Consider the following 27,229-nt stretch of genomic DNA (forward strand, 5'->3'; position numbering starts at 1 on the left):
TACCTCATATTCCACATTGCCTTCAACCAACACAGGGTCAGGAGGTGCTGCCATAGAAACCACTAGCTCAACAAACCTCTTCAACAGAGATTTGTGAAATACGTTATGGATCTTCAACGTAACTGGAAGAGCCAATCAAAACGAAACAGGATTAAGAATTTCCAAAATCTTATAAGGACCAATAAATCTTGGCTTAAATTTAGGAGATGCAACCTTCATAGGAATATTCTTAGACGACAACCAAACCATATCACCCACTTTAAACCGGGGACCAATGGTCCTATGCCGGTTGGAAAATCGCTGGGCCTTTTCCTGAGAGAGTGACAACTTATCCACCACTTGGTCCCATATCTGCTGCATTCACTTAACCACAGCAAAGGAATCACCAGCAACTGAATAGGGCGTCGGCTGTCTTAAATCCAATCTGAGACTCCTGAGATCCAATCGTCATCCTCAGGTGGCAGATCTCCACCGATCAAATCAGCCTCACTACCTCCTGTTACCACCAGAGGGAGTCTGGAAGGAGAACTCACAACTGGTGAACCAGAGAATGAACTCACAACAGTATATCTTGACTTCAGCAAAGCATTTGACTAAGTATCTCACACAATCCTTATTGAAAAAACTGCTAAGTATGGAATGGACAAGGCAACTGTTAGGTGGATTCGTAACTGGCTTAGTGATCGGACCCAAAGAGTGGTCGTAAATGGCTGCACATCCAGTTGGAAGAGTGTTTCAAGTGGGGTACCACAGGGCTCTGTCCTGGGCTCTGTATTGTTCAACATCTTTATCAACAATTTAGATGAAGGAATTGAGGGTAAACTGATTAAATTTGCTGATGATACAAAGCTAGGAGGGATAGCTAATACTAGAGAAGAGAGACAGAGGATTCAAAAATATATAAATAAACTGGAGCAGTGGGTAGCAACTAACAGAATGGTTTTTAACAGGGAGAAATGCAAAGTACTACATCTGGGCAATAAAAATGAAAAAAGCATATACAAAATGGGAGGAATAGGGCTAAGCAACAGCACATGTGAAAAAGACTTGGGTATACTAATTGATCACAGACTGAATGAGTCAACAGTGTGATGCAGCAGCAAAAAAGGCAAATGCAATTCTAGGAAGTATTAACAGAAGCATACAGTCTAGATCACGTGAAGTCATTATTGCCCTCTACTCCTCTTTGGTTAGACCTCATCTGGAATACTGTGTCCAGTTTTGGGCGCCACATTTTAATAAAGACATCAACAAACTGTTAAGGGCTGGCGGAACACACCAAATAATAAGATGGTGTTTAGGTGCGTTCGCAGCCCGGGGTCCACCGTGCAGAGGTGTTAACTGCTGCTCGGTAATGGCGGACGCGATATGGCGGTGAAATAACGGCACACACGGGGTTAACCTCACCCAAGGTGTACCGAGGCGAACTCTTATGACTTAGAGCCGCACTACCGCAAATAATAGATGCCGTAGCCTGTTTTCGCTCACAGAGCTCGGCAGATTAAGCGCTAGCGTAACGTCACAGAACTCAGCCCTTAGACAGCAGGACTGAAGTCCCTCTAGACCGCTAGCGCCCGGCACCGCGACTGCGATACCAACAGGGATCAAATAAATGGCGTGTGCAAGTGTGCAGACGGCCGGTATGCACTGTGGCCTACAGGCTAGCCACTAGCAGGCGCTGACTCAGTCCCTAAACCCTAACAACAGACGTATCAAAGGGTAGGGGTTTCATAATGAGTCAGACACCAGATACATGCATCCATCATCATACACACCAAACTATTTGAGTCTATCTTAGCGCATGGCCGAGCGGCCATGCGAACCTTTTATTGCCGCAGGCGTCCGTGATCCTCCTTGCTTCTCGGATGGGCCAATCCGAACACGAGCAGGACCTGAGCACATGACCTTTGATCTCCAATGGGAGATCACGCCACAGGCATGCTCAGTGGCCCGACATGAGGACTTAGTCCCTGGAGGATCTTGCTGCTGAGCAGCATGCATTGCCAAAGCTGAACCAGGGGTGGCACCAGCAAGCAAACCCACGGAGCTGGTCTGGACAGAGCACCGGGACCGACGAGTTTGCTGAGCAAGCTCCTCTGCGGCTGGGGAGGAATGGGAGACCGTCGGAGGCAAGGCTCGGGATTCCCGCTATGCAGCGCCGGAAATCCGACGCCTAACACAAACTGGAGCAAGTTCAGAAAAGAGCGACCAGAATGGTGACCGGTCTGCAAACTCTGTCTTATGAGGAAAGGTTGCAGGATTTAGGAATGTTTAGCTTGCAGAAGAGAAGACTGAGAGAAGACTTAATAGCTGTCTACAAATATCTCAAGGGCTGTCACATTGTAGAAGGATCATCTTTATTCTCATTTGCACAAGGAAAGACTAGAAGCAATGGGATGAAACTAAATGGGAAGAGACACAGATTAGATATTAGAAAAAACTTTTTGACAGAGTGATCAATGAGTGGAACAGGCTGTCACGAGAGGTGGTGAGTTCTCATTCAATAGAAGTCTTCAAACAGAGGCTGGACAGACATCTGTTTGGGATGATTTAGCGAATCCTGCTTTGAGCAGGGGGTTGGACCAGACGGCCCTGGAGGTCCCTTCCAACTCTACGATTCTATGATTCTATGTGTGTGTGTGTATGTATGTATGTCCGGGATTGGCATCTGCACCGTCGCAGCTACAGCCATAAAATTTGGCACAGTCACACGTCTGGACCCCGAGAGCATCATAGGATATGTTGTGAGGCAAAATTTTAACCCCGCGCGTTCCAATTCACCAAACAATTTTGCCCCTATCTACATAATAGGGAAAAAGTGTATGTCTTTATTGGCATCTGCACCGTCGTAGCTACAGCCACAAAATTTTGCACAGTCACATGTCTAGACCCCGAGAGCGTCATAGGCTATGTTGTGAGGTGAAATTTTAAACCCGCGCGTTCCAGTTCACCAAACAATTTTGCCCCTATCTACATAATGGGGAAAAAGTGAAAGGAAAAGTGTTGGAGGCAAATCGACAGCTGCCAGATGTGAACAAGGGGGACTTAAAGAATGAGCGCAATGGCGCCAAAGAGTATATACCGTACAGTTGCTAAGGTGGGGCCCTGACATGAGATACTCACCACACACGGTGATATGAACACACACACAAAATGGGCCACACACTACCACGTGCTTCAACACATATACCACCCTCAGCACAGATTTCACCATGCATACACCAACCACGCCACATAAAAGTCGAAACACAAAAGTTGCCACTCAAAACTCGCCACACTGTCCTAGAGCTGTTTAGAAGATGAAAAATGAGCTGTGATTGGTTGCTATCAGCAACATTTTTCTTTGTCGACAGTTGTGGTAACTGAGGCCTATTATTCTTATCAATTCTATGGTGTTATCGTCCTTCTGTAAAGCTGGAAATAACACCGTTTATTACCGTGCCAACACAGACCACCCTCTGACACAGACTGCAGGGGGAGCCCAGTATCACACAGGATAGGATTAGATACACGGCTCAGCAGTCAGTATCACACAGGATAGGATTAGATACACAGCTCAGCAGTCAGTATCACACAGGACAGGAATAGATACACGGCTCAGCAGACAGTATCACACAGGATGGGATTAGATACACAGCTCAGCCCACAGTATCACACAGGATAGGATTAGATACACGGCTTAGCAGTCAGTATCACACAGGATAGGATTAGATACACAGTTCAGCAGTCAGTATCACACAGGAGAGGATTAGACACATGGCTCAGCAGACAGTATCACACAGGATAGGATTAGATACGCTGCTCAGCACACAGTATCACACAGAATAGTATTAGATACACGGCTCAGCAGACCATATCACACAGAATAGGATTAGATACACGGCTCAGCAGTCAGTATCACACAGGATAGCATTAGATGCACGGTTTTATAATCATTGTAATTTGTTATAACTTCCCACAGTTGGTTACTATGCCCAGGCAACGCAGGGCTCTTCAGCTGGTGAGTCTATATAATATGAGTTTCACTTTTTGTATTGAAGAACTGAAATAAATTAACTTCTTGATGATCTAATTTAGTGAGAAGCACTTGTACAAATAGCACATAGATCAGATGTTTCATATCTACTTGGCTGCGATAAACTTAAAATGTAATATTGCTATGTGACAGCATAGAGCCCTGTAGTGGATATAATGACATGGACAGATTTATATGACTAGCACATACAACCATGTACTAAATATCAGTTTGCTGATGAGTTCATAAGAATGAAATTGATTCTTTATTTAATGGAGTATTTCCATCTCCAAGATCCTATCCCAATTTGTAGTAGATGTACTAATATTATTAATAATGTTAGCAAATACCTCTAATTACAAATGTAGCATAGTATTTCTGATTCACCTGATCTCTTTCCTCATGTGCAGTCATTGCAGGACATTTACCCATGTTTACGACCAGTGATATAGTGACAGTTGGCTGATTGCTAGTGGTCGTAACCATGGATACTTAAGGTCCTGCAATGCCTGTACATGAGGAAAGAGACATCGCAAATCAGAAAAAGTATACTACATTTCTAAATGGAGGTATTTGCTAATATTATTACTACACCTACTGCATATTGGACTACATATTCTGATAGGATATTTGAATTGTGAATACCCCTTTAGGGTAAACAATATGTGTCACTGGCCTTATAGTCTGATAACTGCAATGTTCTTTCTTGTACACATGTGGCGCAACTTTAATTATATTTATTTGTTTCCAATTAGCTTTCAGATCAGGAAATAATGGGATACTACCAAAAGTATGAACTAAGGCGAAATGAGTTGGAAGCATTTAATAGGGTAAGTGTGAAATGTTTATATTGCTTTAAGGGAACCTGTCAACAGCTCTTCTATTCTCTTATGGCCACGTGCACACGTTCAGTATTTGAGTTTTTTTACCTTTTTTTTTTAAGCCAAAATCATGAGTGGAACAATCAGATGAAAAGTTTAATAGAAACACGTCACCACTTCTATGTTTATCACCCACTCCTGGTTTTGGCTTATAAGTACTGATGTAAAATACTGAACCATATGAAGATGGCCTAAAGGGGATAGCCCATACTTTGTATGAAAAATTTCCCTAAACACTAACAAGCATGTAAAAGTAAGGGAAGAAGCCAACGCTGCCTATGCTCAGAATGCAAATACATAAAGTGCATATGCACATATTGATTTCTAACTGTACTTTAAAAATGAGACATTTAGCAAACAATTGATCAATTCTTTGAGCCACCCCACCATGCCAAGGCATTCTCATGTGGGGCAGTCCTACTCTACGTTTTTTTATATTCGCTGTGGCATTACGACCTCCTAAATGTATTAAAAGCTAGACCACATTAAATGCATAATGTACCTGAAGCGTTACTGAATCACTCCTGTGGGGACAGCAAGGGCGAGCGCAGATAAAGGTTGACCAGGTCCGCAACCTTACCTGTCTGTTGTGCCCTGCATCGTTCTTCGCCAGCACAGAGCGGTCACAGACCGTATGAGTTTATTGGCAGTGTACGCTAAACACTGAGCTGAGCTTGGCTATGTAGGCCATTCAGTATTTACGTATGGTGCCCACTAAAGCAAATAATATCTGATCCCTGGGGGTATAGGGTGTTAGACCCCCTCCGATCTGATGGGATAGTTAACCGATTTTCTATGCTCAGCCAACCTTTTTATGAAACCAATGAAACTGCATAATTCGACCAAATCGCATTGCCCGTGTGAACGCTACTTAATGCCTACCTGAGAGCGGGAATCCCTACAGCATACAGATAGATATACTGTTGAAACTAGAAGTTTACATACACTATATGAAAAGACACATATGCATGTATATCTCTAACTGACATGAAATCAGAATAAACCATTCCCGTTTTAGGTCAATTAGGATTACCATAATTATTAATATTTGCCAAATTCCAGAATAATGAGAGAGAGAGAGAGAATGTTTTAAAGCATTTTTGTTACTTACTTCAAAGTCAAAAGTTTACATACATTTCATTAGTACTTGGTACCATTGCCCTTAAACTGAATGACTTGGGTCAAACGTTTGGGATATCCTTGCACAAGCTTCTCACAATAGTTGCTTGGAATTTGAGCCTATTCCTCCTGACAAAACTGATGTAACTGATCCAGGTTTGTAGGTTACCTTGCTTGCACCTGCCTTTTCAGCTTTGTCCATAAATTTTCAATAGGATTGAGATCAGGGCTTTGTGATGGCCACTCCAAACTTTCACTTTGTTATCCCTAAGCCACTTTGTTACCATTTTGGCAGTATGCTTTGGGTCGTTGTCCATTTGGAAGGCCCATTTCCGCCCAAGCTTTAACATCCTGGCTGATGTCTTGAAATGTTGTTTGAGTATTGCCACGTAATCTTCTTTTCTCATGATGTCATCTATTTTGTGAAGTGCACCAGTCCCTCCTGCAGCAAAACAACCCCACATCATGATGCTGCCACCCCCGTGTTTCATAGTAGGGATTTAGTTCTTAGGCTTCCAAGCTTCTCCCTTTTTCCCCAAATATAATGATGGTCATTATGCCCAAAACAAAAAGTTCAATTTTAGTTTCATCAGACCACAGGACATATCTCCAAAAATTAAGGTCTTTGTTCCTGTGTTTATTTGCAAACACTAATCTGGCTTTTTGTGTTTCTTTTGGAGTAATTGCTTCCTCCTGGCAGAGTGGCCTTTCAGCCCATGTTGATACAGTACTCGTATTGACACAATCTTACCAGCTTCCACCATCATCTTCACAATTTCTTTTTCTTTTGTCCTGGGGTTGATATGCACATGTCGGACCAAAGCATGTTTATCTCTGGGACACAGAACCTGTCTCCTTCCTGAGCAGTATAACGGCTGGACATTCTCATCTTGTTTGTTCTTAGATATTATTGTTTGTACAGATGAATGAGGCACCTTCATGTATCTTGAAATTGTACCCAAGTGTGAGCAAGACTTTTGCCAGTCCACATTTCTCTTCCTGATGTCTTAGCTAATTTCTTTAGACTTTCCCATGATGCTACACCAAGAAGCAGTGTGTTTCAGGTGTGCATTAAAATACATCCACAGGTGTGTCTATAATTAACTTAGATGTTGTCAAAAAACCTATTAGAAGCTTCCAAACACATGACATCATCATATGGGCTGTCCAGAATTGTTTAAAAGCATAGAAATCTTAGTGTATGTGAACTTTTGACTTTGCAGTAAGTAATGAATATGTCTTAAAACATTCTCTCTCATTATTCTGGCATTTGGCAAATATTAATAATTATGGTAATCCTAATTGACCTAAAATGGGACTTCATTTCAGATATTGAGAAAAACATGTATATGTGTCTTTTTATATAGTGTATGCAAACTTCTGGTTTCAACTGTGTACACATACACACATTTTCCGTACATGATAGATAATATTTTGGATGAAAGTAGGGATTATTTTATCACCACAAATATTACGGTATGTTGTATAAAATAGTGGAAACCACCAATTGGTACTGCTTAAATCTGTAGCTATTGATTTACATATGTTTTCCTATATAAAGAAACATGAGCATCTGATGTTTGCACTTTTATTTAAGTTACTTAAAAAAACACTGGAGGATATGGAGGCTATTGTATCCTGATTTTACCTGCAAAGCACAATTTCCTTGCAAGTGTGCAGTCTCTCACCTGCTAGAGGATATTTCATCTGTATCCCAGAATGGGGCCATCACCAGGAAACCTTTGAACAACAAAGAAGCATATTGAATTGTTTCCATCAATTGTTAACAGAAAGCCTAAAATATAATAATCTGTAGAGAACAGACTGCTAGATGTTTTCCAGTGCACTTTCCTCAGATAATCTCTAATAATTTAAACTTTGTGCTGTTTTTTTTCACATTGAAAAATAGTGTTGTCCACCTTTTGAAGGCCTTTTTTGTTATGTATCTGTGGCTGAAATCATTTTTGAAATTGGGTGTTATGAAACATCTCCATCCTCTGTATTGCATTTCCTATTGCTGGATGCAGAATGGGATAACTGAGAATCAGTCAGTGAGGCTGCTATGATAGTCTGACTGGGAATTTGTAACTCTTTTTTTTTTTTTCTTTTTTTTTCCCCCATTTGCTGACTTATGACCACAGACGACATCAAAGTAAAACATACAAAGAACTGGTGCAAAAATTTAACAGTCTAATATTATTCATGTCAAAACAAAGTTAAATTTACATATTGTTTTACTGACAATTATTTTTTTTGATACCTTCTGTTGATATTTAAGGTTTTAAGGTGGCAGTGGAACTTGGTTCATTTAAAGCTGATGACCATACTCATGCACACTCACCTGAGTGCGCTCAATAGTGTGAAGGAAGATGCTGTCAAGACACTCCCATATGCATGGTTGAAACACAAAATTACCAGTGTGCCCCCCACCATGTGTTTCAGATTTAGGTGAAATGCTTGTTAACATTACGACAAGTTTGTGTTTGCCCCTAATAGTTCATTTCCATGCAGAGGGTATGTGACACAGCCAGAGCATTCTGCCACAGAACGATGAATTTTCACCCATAGCATAAAATTGACTTTTTGTGAGTAATTCCATAAATAAAATGATATCCAAAGTTTGGTAATGCGTTTTATTTAGAGAGCTTACAGTATATTATATCAGCATGTTTTGTCCGTAGTAGAAAGATTTTCCCATGCACCAATATGACTGCAAAGAGCAATAAAACAAAATAAGGCCATTGTGAACACATCATAGGATGTTTTGTTGATGATTTCATAATAGCCGTTGAAGCCTAAATATGAAATTATTAAAGGGACGCTATCAACCCAATTTTACACTTAAAACTAAACCTATAGCCTTGTAAAAGGATGAAGCAATAATGGCAATTATTCATATACGTGCTTGCGTATTGAAAAGGCCTTCGGCGCTTGCGCAGTATGCTTTGCCCAACTGTGGGCAAAGCATATAATCGGTACCGCGCATGCGCCAGTAATTTTCAGCATGCATCCGACGTCCAGGAAGAGCGTCTTGCATGTGAAGACTTCCGGGGCATAGATTGTGCTGAAAAATTCCGGCAAATGCGCACTACCGATTATATGCTTCGCCCACAGTTGGGCAAAGCATACTGCGCAAGTGCCGGAGGCCTTTTCAATGCGCAAGCGCGGAAAAACTGCTGCATCCGTGATATTCACAGATGAAGTTACATTCAGTAAGCCGAGGAGGGGGGCAAAGACGAATAAGCCCCGCCATCGGACCGGACCGCGGCGATTTACATACATCTCAAACAAGATAAAAAGGTATTTATGCATCAAAGGTGCGGAGTTAGGGAGAATCAAAAGTCTTAATAGAATCCTTATGTGACACACAATTGAATGATATCTTTACATGATATCACTAAAAATGGGTGACAGATTCCCTTTAAATCCCTTCCCTCGTTTCCGCAAACTGCCATATAGGTATGGCACCGCGATTGCACGGGCTCACTTTTGAGCGCTGCCATGATCAGTTGTGGGTGCCACCTCTATGGGAGAGCGGACACACTGCAGTGACCCCAGGCTGAAAGATGGCCACGGGGCCCTGCAGGGAAGATGGCCTGTGAGCAACTGCTCAGAGCAGAAGCTGACATGCCTCCTCCCCTGCCTGTCAGATGCGGCTCTGATGCCCTGCAGTACAGAAGAATTGCAGAGTATCAGATCAGCTATGCAGTGATGTCCCATCCTGGGACAATGTAAAAAAGTTTAAAAAAAAAAAAAAAATGCAATAAATACAACATTACAAAAAAAAATTTATTTATGTAAAAAAAAAAAATAAGTACAAATTTTTGGTATCGCCGCGTCTGGAGCAACCTGACCTATAAAACTGTCCCACTAGTTAACCCCTTCAGTGAACATCGTAAAAAAAATAAAAAGTTAGGCAAAAACTATGCTTCATCATCATACCGTCAAACAAAATGTGCCACAAAATGAGTTAAAAAAGACGAATGTAAATAAAAATGGGACCGCTGAAAACATCATCCTGTCCTGCAAAAAACAAGCTGCCTTACAGCTCCATCAGTGGAAAAATAAAAAAGTTCTAGCTCTCAGAACAAAATAATGAAAAAAAATATAATTATTTTCTATCAAAATCGTTTGTATAGTTTTTGCAATAAAAAAGCGTCTTTTAGGCTACTTTTACACTTTTGCGGGCCGTATTGCCGCATTTTTTGTGGTCTGCCGCAATAACAGACCTCAAAAAAGTTTGCAGATCGCCATTATTTTCCAATACTATGGAACAAGTATTGGAAAAATAAAACAGCGTTCCGCAAAACCGGAAGTCACCGTGCGCCGCAAAAATAAACTTCAGTTTCTTCTTGCGGCCCCATTGAATTACAGTAGGGGCCATGTCTGTGCGCCGTATAAAAGATCGAGCAAGCTCGATCTTTTATCACGGCCGCGAAAATGGTCCTCATGGTCGGCCCATCGTGGAATTTTTGCGGGCCGATTTTGCGACCCCAAAATCGGCCCGCAAAAACACAGTAACTGTAAAAACAGCCTTACTGTGTGACAACTGCCAAACATTAACACCCGATATAAATCTTGTATCGCTGAAATCGCACCAACCCGAAGAATTAAACCGACTAATCACTTATACTGCACAAGGAACTGCGTAACAAGTAAATCTAACCAATTCTTCACCTGTTATTGATTTGTTCATTTTGCCTCCCAAAGATTGTAGTAAAGTTAGGCGCACATTTATCCGGCGCTCTGTGCTGAGCGATTATACCGGGGTTTCCATGTAATTCTCTGAAATACGTGATTCAGACAGAACCCCCAAAGGAAGATTCCCTATAATGAGACAGATAGAAGCACTGTGGATGCCATAGGACCTGTGATACGGCGGTGTCAGTCTTTTAAGGCGAGCATAAAAACGCAGTTAACCATAGTTTTGTGCACTTCTAAAAAGAAGGACACCGTTGAACAGTGGACAGACTGAGTCATGAGTAGCTTTATTGCCTCATTATAGTGATTGGATCCCTCGGGGGTTTCATCTGAATCATTTCACTTGGAGATATAAATGGAAACCCTAAAGTAAGTGCTCAGCGTAGAGCGCTGAATAAATGTGATCCAAAATGTTATCTAAAATGTGCTCAATAAAACCTTTGACTCAATCCACAAAAAAACCCCACTCAGGTCCGTCACCTATCTATGGAAATATAGGTGGCTTCTAAGTTACAAGTAGTACAAAGGCTCTGGAAAAGCAAAATGGCTCCTCGCCCCTCAAAAGAAATTCAGCATATTCTGTGCTCCGAAATCCAAAATGCCCCCTCCATTCTGAGCGCCAGTGTGCCTAAAGCACATTTAGCATCCACATTTTTGGCATTTCTGTACTGATGAGAGCCCACCTAATTTACAGGTGCGTGTCTCTGGAAGCACAGGCTGGGCATTATGCACTGATCACTAAAACGTACTGGTCACTGCAGTGGCAGTTTGCAATTTTCACTCGTCCACATCCACTGCTGCTTGTTTGTGTAAAACATCCATGGAGTCAATATGGTCACTAGACCTATAGATAAATTTCCAGAGGGGTATGATTTCCAAAATGAGGTCAATTGAGGGGGAATTCTGCTTTTCTAGAACTTAGGGGCTCTGTATGTGGAGTCCACAAACTATTCTAGGAAAATCGGCGCTCTAGGAGGCAAGTAGCATTCTGTCCCGAGTTTTGCCGTGTGGCTAAACAGTACTGTACAGCCACATATGGGGTATTTCTACATTCAGCAAAAATTGTGGGGCACATTTTGGTGCCATTTTTACCCATTTCCCAGTATGAAAAAGTAAATTTTGGGACTAAAACACAATGTTGGTGGTAAAAATGTTAAATAGTTTTTCTTCACTGCCCTGTGGTATAAATTTCTGTGACACACCTGTGGTGTCATATGATCACTGCACCCCTAGATGAATTCATTGAGAGGTGTAGTTTGTAAAATGGGGTTAATTATGGGGGGTTCTTCTGTTCTGGCACCTCAGGGGCTCTGCCATTGTGACATGGGTATCCTAAAAATTGAAAAAACTGAAGCAAGACCAAAGAAATTAGCTGGAACACATGTTGGTATAAGTGCAATGTGTAGGTGCACATTCACAATGTGTCTGTTAACTGATAAAACCTAGAATAAAAACAAAATAAGCAAATACCCTGCAGTAAGTAAATAGTATTCGTACATGTAAATTCCCGATTGGGTACACCTTGTCGCGGTATGATGACTTTTATGCTATTTTGATCAAAATAGTGTCAACTATGTACCCTATGTTATTTACATGTACTATTACTATTTATTTACTTACAGCAGGTAATTGCCAAAATGTGTTACGCTCTAAATGGTTTTTAATTCAAAACTCTCTTCTCTTTGTAAGGAGGATAATGGCCGTATAATTCATGGGAGGTATTTGTCACAGAGATGGCTGCTCCCTATGATGCAACCCGGAGTATTTTCCTTTAGTGCATGTGAGCACTAAGCTGTCGTTTAGTGCACCTGGGTCCGAGTTGCAGGTAGCTATAAGAGATGGGTGGGTCTAGCTACCCATATACCTCCACTGTGGGTGTGATTACAGCCTACAAAATGGAGGCTGTTGTTTGGCACATGGTCTGTGGCTGGAGGTGAGGAGACATCCATGGTCTGTGTGCACAGAGGGAGAAGGCCTCCTGTGTGTGTGTCTCCAGACTGAGCCTGAGTGCTGCACAGTCCCCCAGCCTGTTTGCCCACAGGCCCGAGGGAGCAGAATCTTGCCCGGACCTGTGAGGTCAGGGTCATGTGACCTGGCCATGTGAGTTAGTGACTGCTGGTGTCTTGGGAGAGAAGGAACTCCCACATAGCTCTCGGAGGAGCTAGAGGACTGTGCTATGGGCACTGATGCTTTGTTTTACCTGCTGTAAAGGCTGTTTTTATTTTTTGTTGGTGCTTCTGGGTTTATGAAGAAAATAAACCCATATGGACTTTGTAAGGAACGTGCCTCCTGTCTTCCTCCTGTCGCACCTGATTGAGTACAATCCATACATTTTGATGAAGCATACTTTACTTTATTTCAGTTGTTTCTATTTATACTTCTCTTTTAATCCCTTAATGACCGCCGAGACGCCTTTTAACGGTGGCAGTTAAAGGTACTTATGCCTCAGCGTTGCTTTTTAACGGCCCTGAGGAATAAATGTATAGCGCCCCCAGAGTCAGAATTCTTCTGGGGTCTCTGCTACTGGGGTTAGCTGAGACCCCAGAGAACATGATTCGGGACCGTTTTTACCAACCCAGGGGATCACGGAATAGCGGCAACCGCAAAAAAAGTCCGGTTTCCCATTTACTTTTTCTCTTCTCTGATGTGATCGCACATCAGAGGAGAGAAAAATTGGGTCCCCCGATCCCCTCCGGTGTCTCTGGATCTTCCTGCATCCCCCCTTATGTCCCCAGGCTGACGGCGCCTTCCGGGAAGAAAATGTTGGGCACATGTGTAGTGCGCCTGCCGAGATCTGCCGGCCGTCACCCAGCAACAATAGGAAATTTTTCCTATTGGTTCCTTTTGATCACTGTGATAGACCCCATCACAGTGATCAAAATAAAAAAAAAAAATAGTAAATCAAAGCTTATAGTTGGAGTTGGGCTAAAGTTAGGGTTGGTCTAAAGTTAGGGTTGGGATTAGGGTTATGGTTAGGGTTGGAATTAGGGTTATGGTTAGGGTTGGGATTAGGATTTACGGTTAGGGTTGGGATTAGGATTTATGGTTAGGGTTGGGATTAGGGTTATGGTTAGGGGTGTGTTGGGGTTACGGTTAGGGGTGTGTTGGGTTAGGTTTGGAGATACAATTGGGGGATTTGCACTATTTAGGTACATCAGGGGGTCTCCAAACGCGACATGGTGCCACCATTGATTCCAGCCTATTTTGCGTTCAAAAAGTCAAACGGTGCTCCCTCCCTTCTGAGCCCTGCCATAGGCCCAAACAGTTGCTTTCTCCCACATACAGGGTATTGGTGTACTCAGGAGAAATCGCACAACACATTTTGTGGTCCATTTTCTCCTGATACCCTTGTGAAAATAAAAAAAATTGGTTCCAAAGTAAATTTTTTGTGAAAAAAGTAAAATGTTCATTTTTTTCATTCACCATTGCTTTAGTTCTCGTGAAACACCTGAAGGGTTAATAAACTTCTTGAATGTGGTTTTGAGCACCTTGAGGGGTGCAGTTTTTAGAATGGTGTCACTTTTGGGTATTTTCAGCCATATAGACTCCTCAAACTGACTTCAAATGTGAGGTGGTCCCTACAATAAATGGTTTTGTAAATTTTGTTGTAAAAATGATAAATTGCTGGTCAACTTTTCTCCCTTATAACTTCCTAACGAAAAACATTTTGCTTCCAAAATTGTGGTGATGTAAAGCAGACATGTGGGAAATGTTATTTAGTAACTATTTTGCATCACATAACTCTGGTTTAACAGAATAAAAATTCAAAATTGGAAAATTGCGAAATTGTCAAAATTTTTGCCAAATTTCTGATTTTTTCACAAATAAACGCAAAAATTATTGCCCTAAATTTACTACTAACATGAAGCCCAATATGTCACGAAGAAACATTCTCAGAATCGGTAGGATCCGTTGAAGCATTCCTGAGTTATTACCTCACAAAGGGACACTGGTCAGAATTGCAAAAAATGGCCAGGTCATTAAGGTCAAAATAGGCTGGGTCATGAAGGGGTTAAAAGAAGCAATGGATATGTAACAGATTGTATAAAAAGTAACATGCAATGGTTTTGTAAATTTTGTTGGAAAAATTAGAAATCGCTAGACAACTTTTAACCCTTATAACATCCTAACAAAAGAAATCTTTCCAAAATTGTGCTAATGTAAATTTGACATGTGGGAAATGTTATTTATTAACTATTTTGCATGATATGACTCTCTGATTTAATGGTGCAAAAATTAAAAGTTTGAGAATTTCAAAATTTTTGCCCAATTTCCATTTGTTTTTTTCATAAATAAATGCAAGTTATACCGAAGAAATTTTTACCATTAACATGAAGTACAATGTGTCACGAAAAACAGTAAAAAAAAACAATCAGTTTGTTAACAAGCTACGACTATCACATTTTAGGTTTTCGGTGTAATTGCCTTTTAAAGTATTACTGTTGTCAGAAATTTATACTTGGGTGTTACAGGAACCTATGTTTGTTAAATGAAGAATGACTTGTTACCTTTTAAAGCGAAATGGCATTGGCGTGTGATGGGTGGGAGATCTTATTGTAATGATTCAGCCTCTTGCACCAGCAACGTTGTGTTGTGACCATTTCTGTTATGTTTCTATGCTCATCACAAATCTTTGACACACAATGTACTTTCTAAATATGGATGTTTCCTAATTAGGGTCCGTAAGGCATGATAAGGGTTCACCACAAATCAGTAGCTGCAAGTGATATCCCTTTTCTTTTAATAATTCTTTCAGCCTAGCTAAAAATGTTTATTTAGAGACTGTCACATTTTGTCCAGAATTTAGACTCTAGAATGCCCCTAAGAAAAGTCTCCTTGAGGTATATACTAAAGTGCATTTTTTTAGGGGTTCCGGTATGGTGGTAATAAGGGAAAACTGTCTTTTTTTTTTTTTTAATTTGCATGATCATATTACCCACATTGAGCCACTTTGTCCAGAGCTGTAGACATGTTAGCATATGCATTAAAGAGCTTAAGTCTCTAAGAAGGAACAAATATGAAATCTCAATTTCCACCTCTTAAAATGTCAGAGGACGCGTTTCCTTATTGGATTTATGTAAAGAGTATTTTCAGGATGGAACCGTTTTCTTGTGGATTCATTACAGTAACATAGTAAGTCATATTTCTAGGTGAATGTTTCATAGTTCTGCCATTTTTAGCGCATTTAAACTTGAGACGTGGCCAGAGATCCTTCTTCGAATGCGAGATCAGAGTATAAGATACAGATGTATTCTCCATTTACTGTGCAGCTTTAGAATAATACATCATGCTCTTTGGCACATGCAGAGAGTTTTCAGAATTAGAACTGTTTTGATATGTATAGCGCTGGTCATTTCCCACATGTATATCTTCCCATTGAGACTTGAGGGGCCCCACTGTCTCATATACTCATATATTTGGTCTTTCTGCAAAACCTATAATGCAATGTAATCAGAATATTATCCTGTTTAAACATCCCATGTATATCCTTATGTAAACTCACTTAAATGTATATCTCTTATAGACGGAGAACATTTTCGCCACCACGAAGATAACCCCTATTTACATGTCGGTGTAGCCCTGAGTGTATATATATTCTAGCTCTGCGCTGACATGTTGTTACTTTTAGAGAATGTGCACTTTGGGGATACAGAGTAAGGATTCACAGTGCAGGGAGTGATTGCTTTTGACATTATGCAGTGCATTCTCCTGTATGGAGTCATGAGAGCCTTTTTCTCAAGTGGCTAATTTTCTGTCTGTGTCTAAAATCATCGGAGATGTGTTCTGTTTTCGCCCTCAAAATGCAAAAGCCATATGTTATTGTATTTAGCGAATACCATTTTACTTCAGCTCTCAAAATGCACATTTGTTTCCATCCAATTATTTTGTTCCGTCTCTAGAATTATAGAGGTAAAGATACCGATTAAATCGTTGACTTGAGAAGGGAAATGATCCACATCTCTTTTTCCAATAGGCAGTGACTCACCCAAATGGGATTAAGCCTTTATTCCACTAGTCAGCTGCTGGAAATGGTGCATCCATATATCATGTCTTGTCTCTACATGTAAGGAAAAATGAGGCTCTGCACATACCAGTTTTAAATGTTAAGTAGATTTTGATACTAATGGATAGCTCATTGGATATTCTTCTAAAAAAAATGTTCAGGAGTACTAGAACTGCTACTGTAGCTGTTATGTAACTGTTATGCCAGAATTGTAAAATCCGACAATTCACTGGTTCTTTTAATATTACTCTAGAAAAAAACCCAGAGCCATAGCTATTGTACAAAGTTTGACGAAATTACAAACTCTTTAGGAATAATGGTGCAATTTGTTCTCAGTTTATGCATAAATAACTCCTTATTTTCAAGGTCTCTTCTTGTAGTCACTGATTGCAGACTTAAATGTTTACTTTCCAAATACTCTACAGTTTGTTACATATTCATCATTTCTTCTACAATCTGTTACATATCTATTGCATCTTCTGTAATCTGTTACATATCCATTGCTTCTTCTACAATCCATTACATATCTATTGCTTCTGCTACAGTCTGTTACATATCTATTGCTTCTGCTACAATCCATTGCATATCCATTGCTTCTTCTACAATCTGTTACATATCTATTGCTTCTGCTACAATCCATTACATATCTATTGCTTCTGCTACAATCTATTACATATCCATTGCTTCTGTTACATATCCATTGCTTCTTCTACAATCTGTTACATATCTATTGCTTCTGCTACAATCCATTACATATCTATTGCTTCTGCTACAATCTATTACATATCCATTGCTTCTGTTACATATCCATTGCTTCTTCTACAATCCATTACATATCCATTGCTTCTTCTACAATCCATTACATATCGCTTCTGCTACAATCCATTGCATATCCATTGCTTCTTCTACAATCTATTACATATCCATTGCTTCTTCTACAGTCTGTTACATATCTATTGCTTCTGCTACAATCCATTACATATCCATTGCTTAGTCTACAATCCATTGCATAATCATTGCTTCTTCCACAATCCATTACATATCTATTGCATCTTCTTGTAATCTGTTATGTATCCATTGCTTCTACAATCCATTACATAACCTGTTATGATTGGGTCACCGAGGAGGAAAACAAAACCAAGCTAAGTCACAGAAAACCAGAGAGGTTGGTAACTAAGCGGATTGCAGACCCCTGATCCTAACCACAACAACTAGAAGTAGACGTGGAGCGTACCTACGATGATTCTAGACGCCTTGTCACAGCCGGAGGACTAAATAAGCTTAAAGCAAGAAAAGGGGAAATCTAAACTGCCCCAGAGCAGACCCCAAAGGAATAGACAGCCCCCACACATGTATTGACGGTGAAACAAGATGAAAACACAAACACAGGTAGGAAAATAGGCTGAGCAAGCGATGGGGCCACACACTCACTAGAAAGGACAGGAAATGAAAGATACTGTCTGCAATCACGCCAAAAAACCCTGCAAAAATGTCCAACACTTCTGATAGCAAAAAAACCCCTGAAGTCACTAGACTTCACTAGAGCACTCTGGCATATTCTGAGAACAGAGCAAAAAGAGGCCAATCTAATAAGGGACAAAAAGCAAACTGGCACATTCAGTGATGTAAGAATGGAAATTCAGCACAGCCCCAGCCGGGGCTGGCTAAGCACACAAAAACTGAATAGACCAAACCAAATCAAGAGTGAACAATAGCAGAGAACACTTAGCTTGAGAAGGCAGGAACTGAACTGGAAACTAGAACCTCAGGAGGCAGGAAAAAATCACCAGCATGGTAAAAGGGAGTCGGCTGTCTTGAGAATCCAGATGTCCAATCCTCGTCCTCACCATCAGGTGGCAGGTCTCTGTTAGATCAGCTTCATTACCTCCTGCCACCAGCAGAGGGAGACCGGAAAGGGAACTCATGACTCCTCTGTCAACACAAGCAGCTCCTTCACCAGAAACCAGAGGCAGACCAGAAAATGAGTTCACAACAATAACCATTTATTCTTCTACAAATCGTTAGATGTCCATTGTTTGTTCTACAATCCATTACATATCCATTGCTTCTTCAACAATCCATTATCTATCTTTTGCTTCTTCTACAGTTTGGTATATGCCTGTTACTTTTTATACAATCTGTTACATATCCATTGCTTCTTTTAACCCCTTCATGACCCAGCCTATTTTGACCTTAATGACCTGGCCATTTTTTGCAATTCTGACCAGTGTCCCTTTGTGAGGTAATAACTCAGGAATGCTTCAACGGATCCTACCGATTCTGAGATTGTTTCTTCGTGACATATTGGGCTTCATGTTAGTAGTAAATTTAGGGCAATAATTTTTGCGTTTATTTGTGAAAAAATCAGAAATTTGGCAAAAATGTTGACAATTTCGCAATTTTCCAATTTTGAATTTTTATTCTGTTAAACCAGAGTTATGTGATGCAAAATAGTTACTAAATAACATTTCCCACATGTCTGCTTTACATCACCACAATTTTGGAAGCAAAATGTTTTTCGTTAGGAAGTTATAAGGGAGAAAAGTTGACCAGCAATTTATCATTTTTACAACAAAATTTACAAAACCATTTATTGTAGGGACCACCTCACATTTGAAGTCAGTTTGAGGAGTCTATATGGCTGAAAATACCCAAAAGTGACACCATTCTAAAAACTGCACCCCTCAAGCTGATCAAAACTACATTCAAGAAGTTTGTTAACCCTTCAGGTGTTTCACAGCAGCAGAAGCAACATGGAAGGAAAAAATGAACATTTAACTTTTTGGTCACAAAAATGATCTTTTAGCAACATTTTTATTTTCCCAAGGGTAAAAGGAGAAAGTGGACCCCAAAAGTTGTCAAATTTGTCCTGAGTACGCTGAAACCCCATATGTAGGGGGAGCCACTGTTTGGGCTTCCAGCAGGACTCGGAAGGGAAGGAGCGCCATTTGACTTTTTGAATGGAAAATTAGCTCCAATCGTTAGCGGACACCATGTCGCGTATGGAGAGCCCCTGTGTGCCTTAAACATTTGATCTCCCCCACAGGTGACCCCATTTTGTAAACTAGACCCCCTCAAGGATCTTATCTAGATGTGTGGTGAGCATTCTGAACCCCCAAGTGCTTCACAGAAGTTTATAACGCAGGGCCGTGAAAATTAAAAATCATTTTTTTCCACAAAAATGATCTTTTTAGCCCCCAATTTTTTGTTTTCACAAGGGTAACAGGAGAAATTGGACCCCAAAAGTTGTTGTCCAATTTGTCCTGAGTACGCTGGTACCCCATATGTAGGAGAAAACTACTGTTTGGGCACACGGCGGGGCATGGAAGCGAAGTAGTGATGTTTTGGATTGCAGACTTTGATGGAATGGTCTGCGGGCGTCATGTTGCGTTTGCGGACCCCCTGATGGCCTAAACAGTGGAAACCCCCCAATTATAATTCCAACCCTAACTCCAACACATCTCTAACCCTAATCCCAACCCTAACCACAACACTAACACCAACACACCCCTATTCCCAACCATAACCCTAACCACAACCCTAACCCCAACACACGCCTAACTCTAATCCCAACCCTAACTGTAGCCCCAACTCTGACCCTAATTTTAGCCTCAATCCTAACCCAAGCTTTAGCCCCAACCCTAACCCTAACTTTAGCTCCAACTCTATCCCTAACTTTAGCCTAACACTAGCCCTAACTTTAGCCTAACATTAACTCTAACTAGCCTAGCAATAACCCTAACTTTAGCCTAGCAATAACCCTACCTTTAGCCTAGCAATAACCCTAGCCTAACCCTAACTTTAGCCTATCCCTAACTTTAGCCTAACTCTAACTTTAGCTTAACCCTAACTCTCACTTTAGCCTAACCCTAACTCTCACTTAAGCCTATCCCTATCTCTAATTTTAGCCTAACCCCAACTTTAGCCTAACAGTAACCCTAACTTTAGCCTAACAGTAACCCTAACCCTAACAGTAACCTTAACAGTAACCCTAACTTTAGCCTAACAGTAAAACTAACTCTAACAATAACCCTAACTTTAGCCTAACAGTATCCCTAACTATAGCACTAACCCTGACCCTAACAGTAGCCCTAACCCTAACAGTAACCCTACCTATAGCACTAACCCTAACCTGCCGTATCTGTTTTTCTTACTTTATTACAAGATCGTTGACTGGCACAGCTGTTGCCAGCAGCACTTGTCACACTGTTTCTCCTCTAATATCTCACTGACAGGAGATCAGAGGAGAAACCGCATTACTATGAGGCAGATCACTGGGAAAGTTCAATGCTGCAACAAACTTTCCCAGTGATCTCTCTCATTGGCTGGTGGGACGCTGACATCATCAGGTCTTGATGAGGTCGGGAGTCATAGGATGCATTGTGCGCCGGGATCCCCTCGTTATAAGGTACGTGGGGGTCCCGGTGGGCACAAAACAGCCAACCGTAGACAAACGTCGGCGCTGCACAGAGCCCAGCAAGCGCCGACGTATATCTACCGTCGGCGGTCATGAAGCGGTTAAAGGAGGGCCAGGAGTGAGTTAAAAAATAACTCGCCCTTTTCTGCTCCTACAAGTCTTCATACCCTCTCCTCCACTAGCTTCAGATTGGTCTTTTTTCTTCAGTCCAGAAGCCTAATCTGTACTGGAAGATGCGGACCAATTGCCTATCCAACCGGGCAAGTAACTGCTGTCGCAGGACTGTATACTTTTATATAAACCTTTACATTGTAGCTCTGGCAGTATGTTTAAGGCCGATGTCTTGCTGGAAGGTGAACCTACACCCCAGTCTCAAGTCTTTTGTAGCCTCTAACAGGTTTTCTTTCAGTATTGCCCTGTATTTATCTCCATCTATTTTCCCAATTTTGGCCAAGCTTTAGCATTTGGATAGGTTTCTTCACGATTGACTACAGAATACTTTGTTATACAGAGGAGTTAGTGGTCGACTCAATGACTGCAAAGTGCACAAGTGCTGGAGCTGCAAAACAAAGCAAAATCACCCCTCTGCCACCAAGCTTGATGGTGTTTGTGCTGATATGCAGTGAAGGGCATTATGACCATACATCTCCATTTTGGACTTGTGTGTCAAAAGGACTTTGTCCCAGATGTCATGTGTTTTTATTCAGATGAAACTTTGCATATTTCAGCCATGTTCTTTTTAAAAAGAAAGTTTTCTACTGGCAACCGTAATTGTGCTGTCATGAACTTTGAATATTTAAAATGGTTGTTCAGCATTTAAGTTTAACTGTCCCTGACCTTTGGTGTTGAAATTGTAGGTCCTGGATTTTTAGCAACTTTTCTGAGCCATCTCACGCCCTCAATACAAAAAATATATGGACAAAACCAGTCAGGAGTGCTGAGGTCCATCCACAAGGTGGGTGGCTTGTAAACTGTCATGATCCCAGTGCAGGTTTTTGAGCTGCACGTCAGGGGTTAATGTCTGGAGCTCAGTGCAGGTTTTGACCTGCACACCTGGGGTTAATTATTGTGCCCTCTTTTTGGTTCTGGGAGAGCTTCTTAAACCCCTGGGAAGCTCCAATCCCTGCCAGTTATACTTTTGCCTTTGGCTGAGTGTGCTGACGTCTGTGTGCCTGTGCCTGTTCGTTGTTATAGCTTGTTTATATGGTTCTGACCCGGTTCTGTTTCCCGTTGTGAGTTTGCCTGTTGATTCTGTACTGCGCTACCCTCCCTGTGTATGACTCATTGCCTGTGATCTGACTACTCTCTGCTCGTCCCTCTTGTACCTTGCAGCTATCTCTGTGTATGACTCATTGGCTACGTCTTGACTATCCTCCCTGTCTATGCCCCTTAGTAACTTTGTCTTGCAGTTACCCGGCTAGGAGTTCTCTTGCAGCTCCTAGCTCTCTGGAGTTTAGGCCACGCCCCTAGCAGTCACGTGCTTCAGGTCCTGCTGCTCTGAAGTACGCATCTACTCGGCTGCTGCCTGCTCCACAGGTATCTTTGAGCACAGTTCGCTTTACTCAGGACACGCGCACTGGCTCAGTAAGCAAGTTCAGTGCGGTGTTCCTGACATAAACCTTTTGAACAACTGTTAACCAAATACCTTACATCTTTGTGTGTAGTAATAGTGTAATTTATGTGTTCAATAATTAAATGTATGCTAACAAAATGCATCGTCATACTGCATGTATCTTTTGCTGTATGTTGGCAATGGCATACGAGCATCTGTGCATTAATTTATTACCATATGAGTTCTGGCCCTGGTTTGTATATTTTTGGCAAGCAGTCATAATAATAGTCCCAAAATCCTAAGTAAATACCTAACATTTTGCTAAACCTATAATAACCACAACCTAGGAAAAGGTATAATCCCAGAATAAGAAGAGAATCATGCAAAAATTCTTAATATGAAAATTTTATTGAAAAGATACATTAAAAAAATCTATGAAATGACAGGGAATGCCTCGGAATCGGGCCATATAATAAGTCTGGAGAAAGCTAAGTTGTATTGTGAGGGTAAAACCAAGTAGCCTAAAGTACAGAACAACAAAGGGCCAGTGCTAACACTAATAAGGTACTGTATGTACCTATCACTACCCTTAGGGCTGAGCTAGTTTCACCCCGGGTTCCTATGTACTTCATAGCAGCATAGCCATAAAACAGTATGAATTGGTAAAGTTCCCTGAAATTAAATCAATTGGCTGCCTATGAGATCGGCCTTATTTATATCTTGAATTGAGAAGATGTGATGTATCATAGTGTGTTGTATTTCTTTACTGTCACCATGCCTCTCCGAGCAGACATATTGCCTTGTCAATCTGGTTTAAATTCTTACATTGCATCATTGGGTGCTGTAGATTGTGAAGATCACTTTCTAGACGTAACATTATTCTCGGACTGAAACTATGTGAGAGATTGTTTTAGCTCTCTATTAATGCCTCATCCATCTTCCTTTCAGCTTAAAGTGTTTCTGGCTCCTTGCGTTGAGGCCTTGATCCTCCTGGACCGCCTCAGCTATCTGAGAGAGCAGGTATGTTTACTTTTCCGCATGTGACCCATAGCAAGTTTCCCCATTACATGAGATCATTCACACTTACTGTATAAGGAAAGTCTCGCTCACAGACTACACACTTGATAACGTGCATCACTTGGCGACCGCGAGAAGGAATCATTTCAAGCATATGCCCAGCAGATGTTATTATTTTTTGCTAAAGTTAAGGCAATAACTTTAATGGTATTTTAATTAAAGTCTAATTTGCAAGACGCCAGGCATTATGTTTAAAGCTGCTACGTAGAGATAGTTCTCTTGGTCGCAGACTTGAGCTTTTGTTAAAATGCTCAATATATCTCATTTTTTTCATTTAGGCAGCGTCATCGTAGTGTTTGATGGTCTTTAAATCTGCCACCTAATTTAACAGACGACAATTATCTATGATTGCAGTAACATCAGCGGTTGCCCCCGTGCCAAAAAATTTTGTTTAGCAAGTTAGGTAATCCCTCGGCAGTGTTTAGAAATGAGAAATTTTGTTATGAAGCTTCTTTGATGTGTGTAGGAAGATGTTTGCAAACTCGGTAAATTGAACACACTCCTCAGCGCAGTGCCACAGTTTTTCCACTATAAACCTTTTCGCAGTAACTCTGTGTCCATTGCAGTACCGTCCTTCCTAATCCTTTCTTGGAATCAAGATGTTGCTATAAATGTTTGATATTGTTCTAAATGGTATTTTATACACACAGAAAAGCTATTTTGAAAAGTGTAAATGATGATGTACTTTTCTGGCTGCCAGCTTACTGTAAATCAGAAATCTGTATGATTCCCAGACCTTGCAGATCAGGCATACCTCTTTTATTACCAATTTACTTTCACTGAACCAAAGAGAGATTTGACCTAGTTTACACAATGCTGGAGATGCGAAGCTGAGCTGTCAGCTGCTGTCCTAAAACAACAATGGGAACCCCAGGAGAGTTTATTGTTTGTGTTATCCTTCTCTAATAATGCAGGATGATATGTAGTAATTATTTCTACAATCAGCTATTAAATCATGTACAGATGGCTTTCTAATGCTCCAGCTTTACTCTAGAACAGCAGTGTGTGCAGTGAGTCCTAGCTCCGCTCCAATCTGCAGATACATATCAGTGAGAAGCTTCTTACTGTGAATTATTATCCTACATTTTGTGCATTTTTAAATGATCTGTTCAAATCTCCCTAGTTGTCCGCATGAGGGCAGTTTTATTTTGGCTGTCTAACCTCCTGGTACATTGACTTGGAAGAAGCAATGTGAGCAGTACTGCTCGGTGCTTATATCCAGCTGGTACAATCCATCGTTCCTGGATATCTTATCCACAAAATCTTACTGTTAATAGTATTGATGGTGCCTGGTAGCCCTTATTTCAGCTGTATATGCTGACCTTTGAACCCTCTTTAACACTATGGCCCTGATTCATCAAAGCGACCGATCCAAAATTGCTTTGAGAAGTCATAAAATTTTGCCCAACATAGAGTTGCACAAACATTTGGCGACTTTTGGAGCTTTCACGGCAGTTTTGCCCAACTTCTCAAAAATGGACAAAGCTGGAGTGGGAGGCCACAGCTTTTCTAATTAATGACAAACTGGTGTGCCTTATGCCAGAAGTTTTGCTCCAGTCCCTAACTGGAGACGCCTCTATGCGTATCAGGAGCGACTGAGTCCAATATGCCCTCTCATCAAGGCTGACGTTCATACCAGTCTTGATGAATCTTGGCCCTCATCCTTTCTATGTTGTGTTGTTTAGAATATGACCCCTGAAGGTCATCTATATACTTTTTTGTTTCCTTGCTGCCATTTAGCATGATGAGGAACTGCATTCCCACTTTGTTTTTTTCTGTTTCCCAAGTCATGTATTTATTTTATTGTATATGGCGCAATGCTGTTTCCATGTTTTACGTGCGTAACTTTTAATGTATCAACATTATTATAGGGATTGTCTGGGCTTCTAATATTGATGAGCTTCTCCACAGAGTAGGTCACCCATATCAGGTTGTGAGGTCCAACACCCAGTACACCCACTGATCAGCTGTTATTGAACAGATCAGAACAGCTCAGCTCCATCCTTTTCAAGAGAATAGTATCTAATCTGCAGTCCTATGCACTGGCCACTTGTCCTGATGAAGAAGTCTGTAGCACTTCAAAACGTGTTGACTAAATTTAAAAAAAAAGTGTGTATTTTCAGTCTGAATTTGGATTTATTATATGGGATACCATCAGCGCAGATTATCCTCAAATCCTCCTTATCTATAACACGTAGAGGACATTAATATTAAATGTTCAAACTAAATCTGTGTGCTGAGATTTTTTTTTTGCTACTTATTACAAATATTTGTCCTACATTCACAAAAACTTTTCATGGTTTTATAAACTTATACATTATTAGCATTATGTGCACGACTGCATTTTGCAGGTTATTTTCATTTGCATAAAAAAACCTCTTCTCCCTAACCAGTTTGAGCTCTCTTTATACTAACCATGATGTTTTTATACTATGTGTACCTTTTTATAGGAGAACCTCGCCTGGTCTGGATTGGTGAAATTGTTCGATCCTGTGAAATCTCCACGGTGCTATGCAGTGGTTTCATTGAAGCAGCCATGATGAATTAATATGCCAATTTACTGTAGGAAATAGCTAAAATATTCAGCAGCTTAATTCACATTTAAGTGCCCAATAACACTATCGATTTTTGGCTCTTCAGGAAAGCATCAGTAGTGTATTAAGAGCTGCGGATGAACACATCACTGTGAGGTGATGCTCGACATTAATCTTTATTTATGGTTTTCATGTAAAGGTTTTATTTTAAAACTATTATTTGTAATTTCTGTTAAAAAATCTTAAATGCACATTTTTGTACGGCTGCCTTCAATGTATTTTGCAGTGTTTTTTGTTTTAGATTTTGCCTATGATTGTAAATATTTTTTTAATATAATTGAAAAAAACATTATGTCTATCTTTTATATATGTGCTTTATTCTTTTTCTTTCTTTTAGACTTTTACACTATTTATTAAATCAGGTTTGGCCTATCTGACTAATAATGATAATTTGAAAATTCTTTATTTGGTTTTGCCTGCAAAGCTTGTCATGTTTAGCACCACTCTTGCATGTCGATCTCTCACAAATTTTCGGGTAAGCCAGAATTCTGAATATACACTTATTTTTACTATGTTTTGTTTTCTTCGGATTCATGAAATTTAGGTCTAAAGAAATATTATATTACCGGTTCTATTTCATGCTCAATATCTTTTGCTCTTGCAAAGTGAAGAAAGACATGTATTTCTTAAGAACCTTTACAAAATGAACCTTTAAATTTGCATGCAAACTAGCATTTTCTAGAAAATGCTAGTTACATTTTAATATGCATCAACACAGTCTTATGTGGAAAAGTAAATTTTATTGGCCAAAACATTCATAGGATGTATAAGTACAAGAGTCTGTTCACCACCCCCATAACACTGTAAAACGAAATCAGAGTAAAGAAAACATGTACCATTTATTATAAGCTCTAAAGGAATCAGCCTAA

At 40.5% G+C, this 27,229-nt stretch overlaps 1 protein-coding gene across 3 annotated transcripts in view; it reads left to right on the plus strand.

Annotated features, from left to right (window-relative positions):
- Positions 1-26,649, plus strand: part of METTL25 (methyltransferase like 25) — a 302,845-nt gene extending 276,196 nt beyond the window's left edge. For 2 of the 3 annotated variants that reach the window (XM_073556985.1, XM_073556987.1), the window contains 3 exons: positions 4,771-4,845; positions 23,638-23,709; positions 26,217-26,649. In XM_073556985.1, the coding sequence (XP_073413086.1) occupies positions 4,771-4,845; positions 23,638-23,709; positions 26,217-26,306 (237 nt within the window). In that variant the 3' untranslated portion in view covers positions 26,307-26,649. Of the gene's footprint in view, positions 1-3,961; positions 4,001-4,770; positions 4,846-23,637; positions 23,710-26,216 lie in introns of all 3 variants that reach the window. The other variant, XM_073556984.1, reaches the window with a different exon arrangement.
- The last annotated feature ends 580 nt before the right edge of the window (positions 26,650-27,229 follow it).

The sequence above is a fragment of the Dendrobates tinctorius genome, unplaced genomic scaffold, assembly GCF_039654945.1.
Source record: "Dendrobates tinctorius isolate UK_male_01 unplaced genomic scaffold, ASM3965494v1 ptg000241l, whole genome shotgun sequence".
NCBI lineage: Eukaryota > Metazoa > Chordata > Amphibia > Anura > Dendrobatidae > Dendrobates > Dendrobates tinctorius.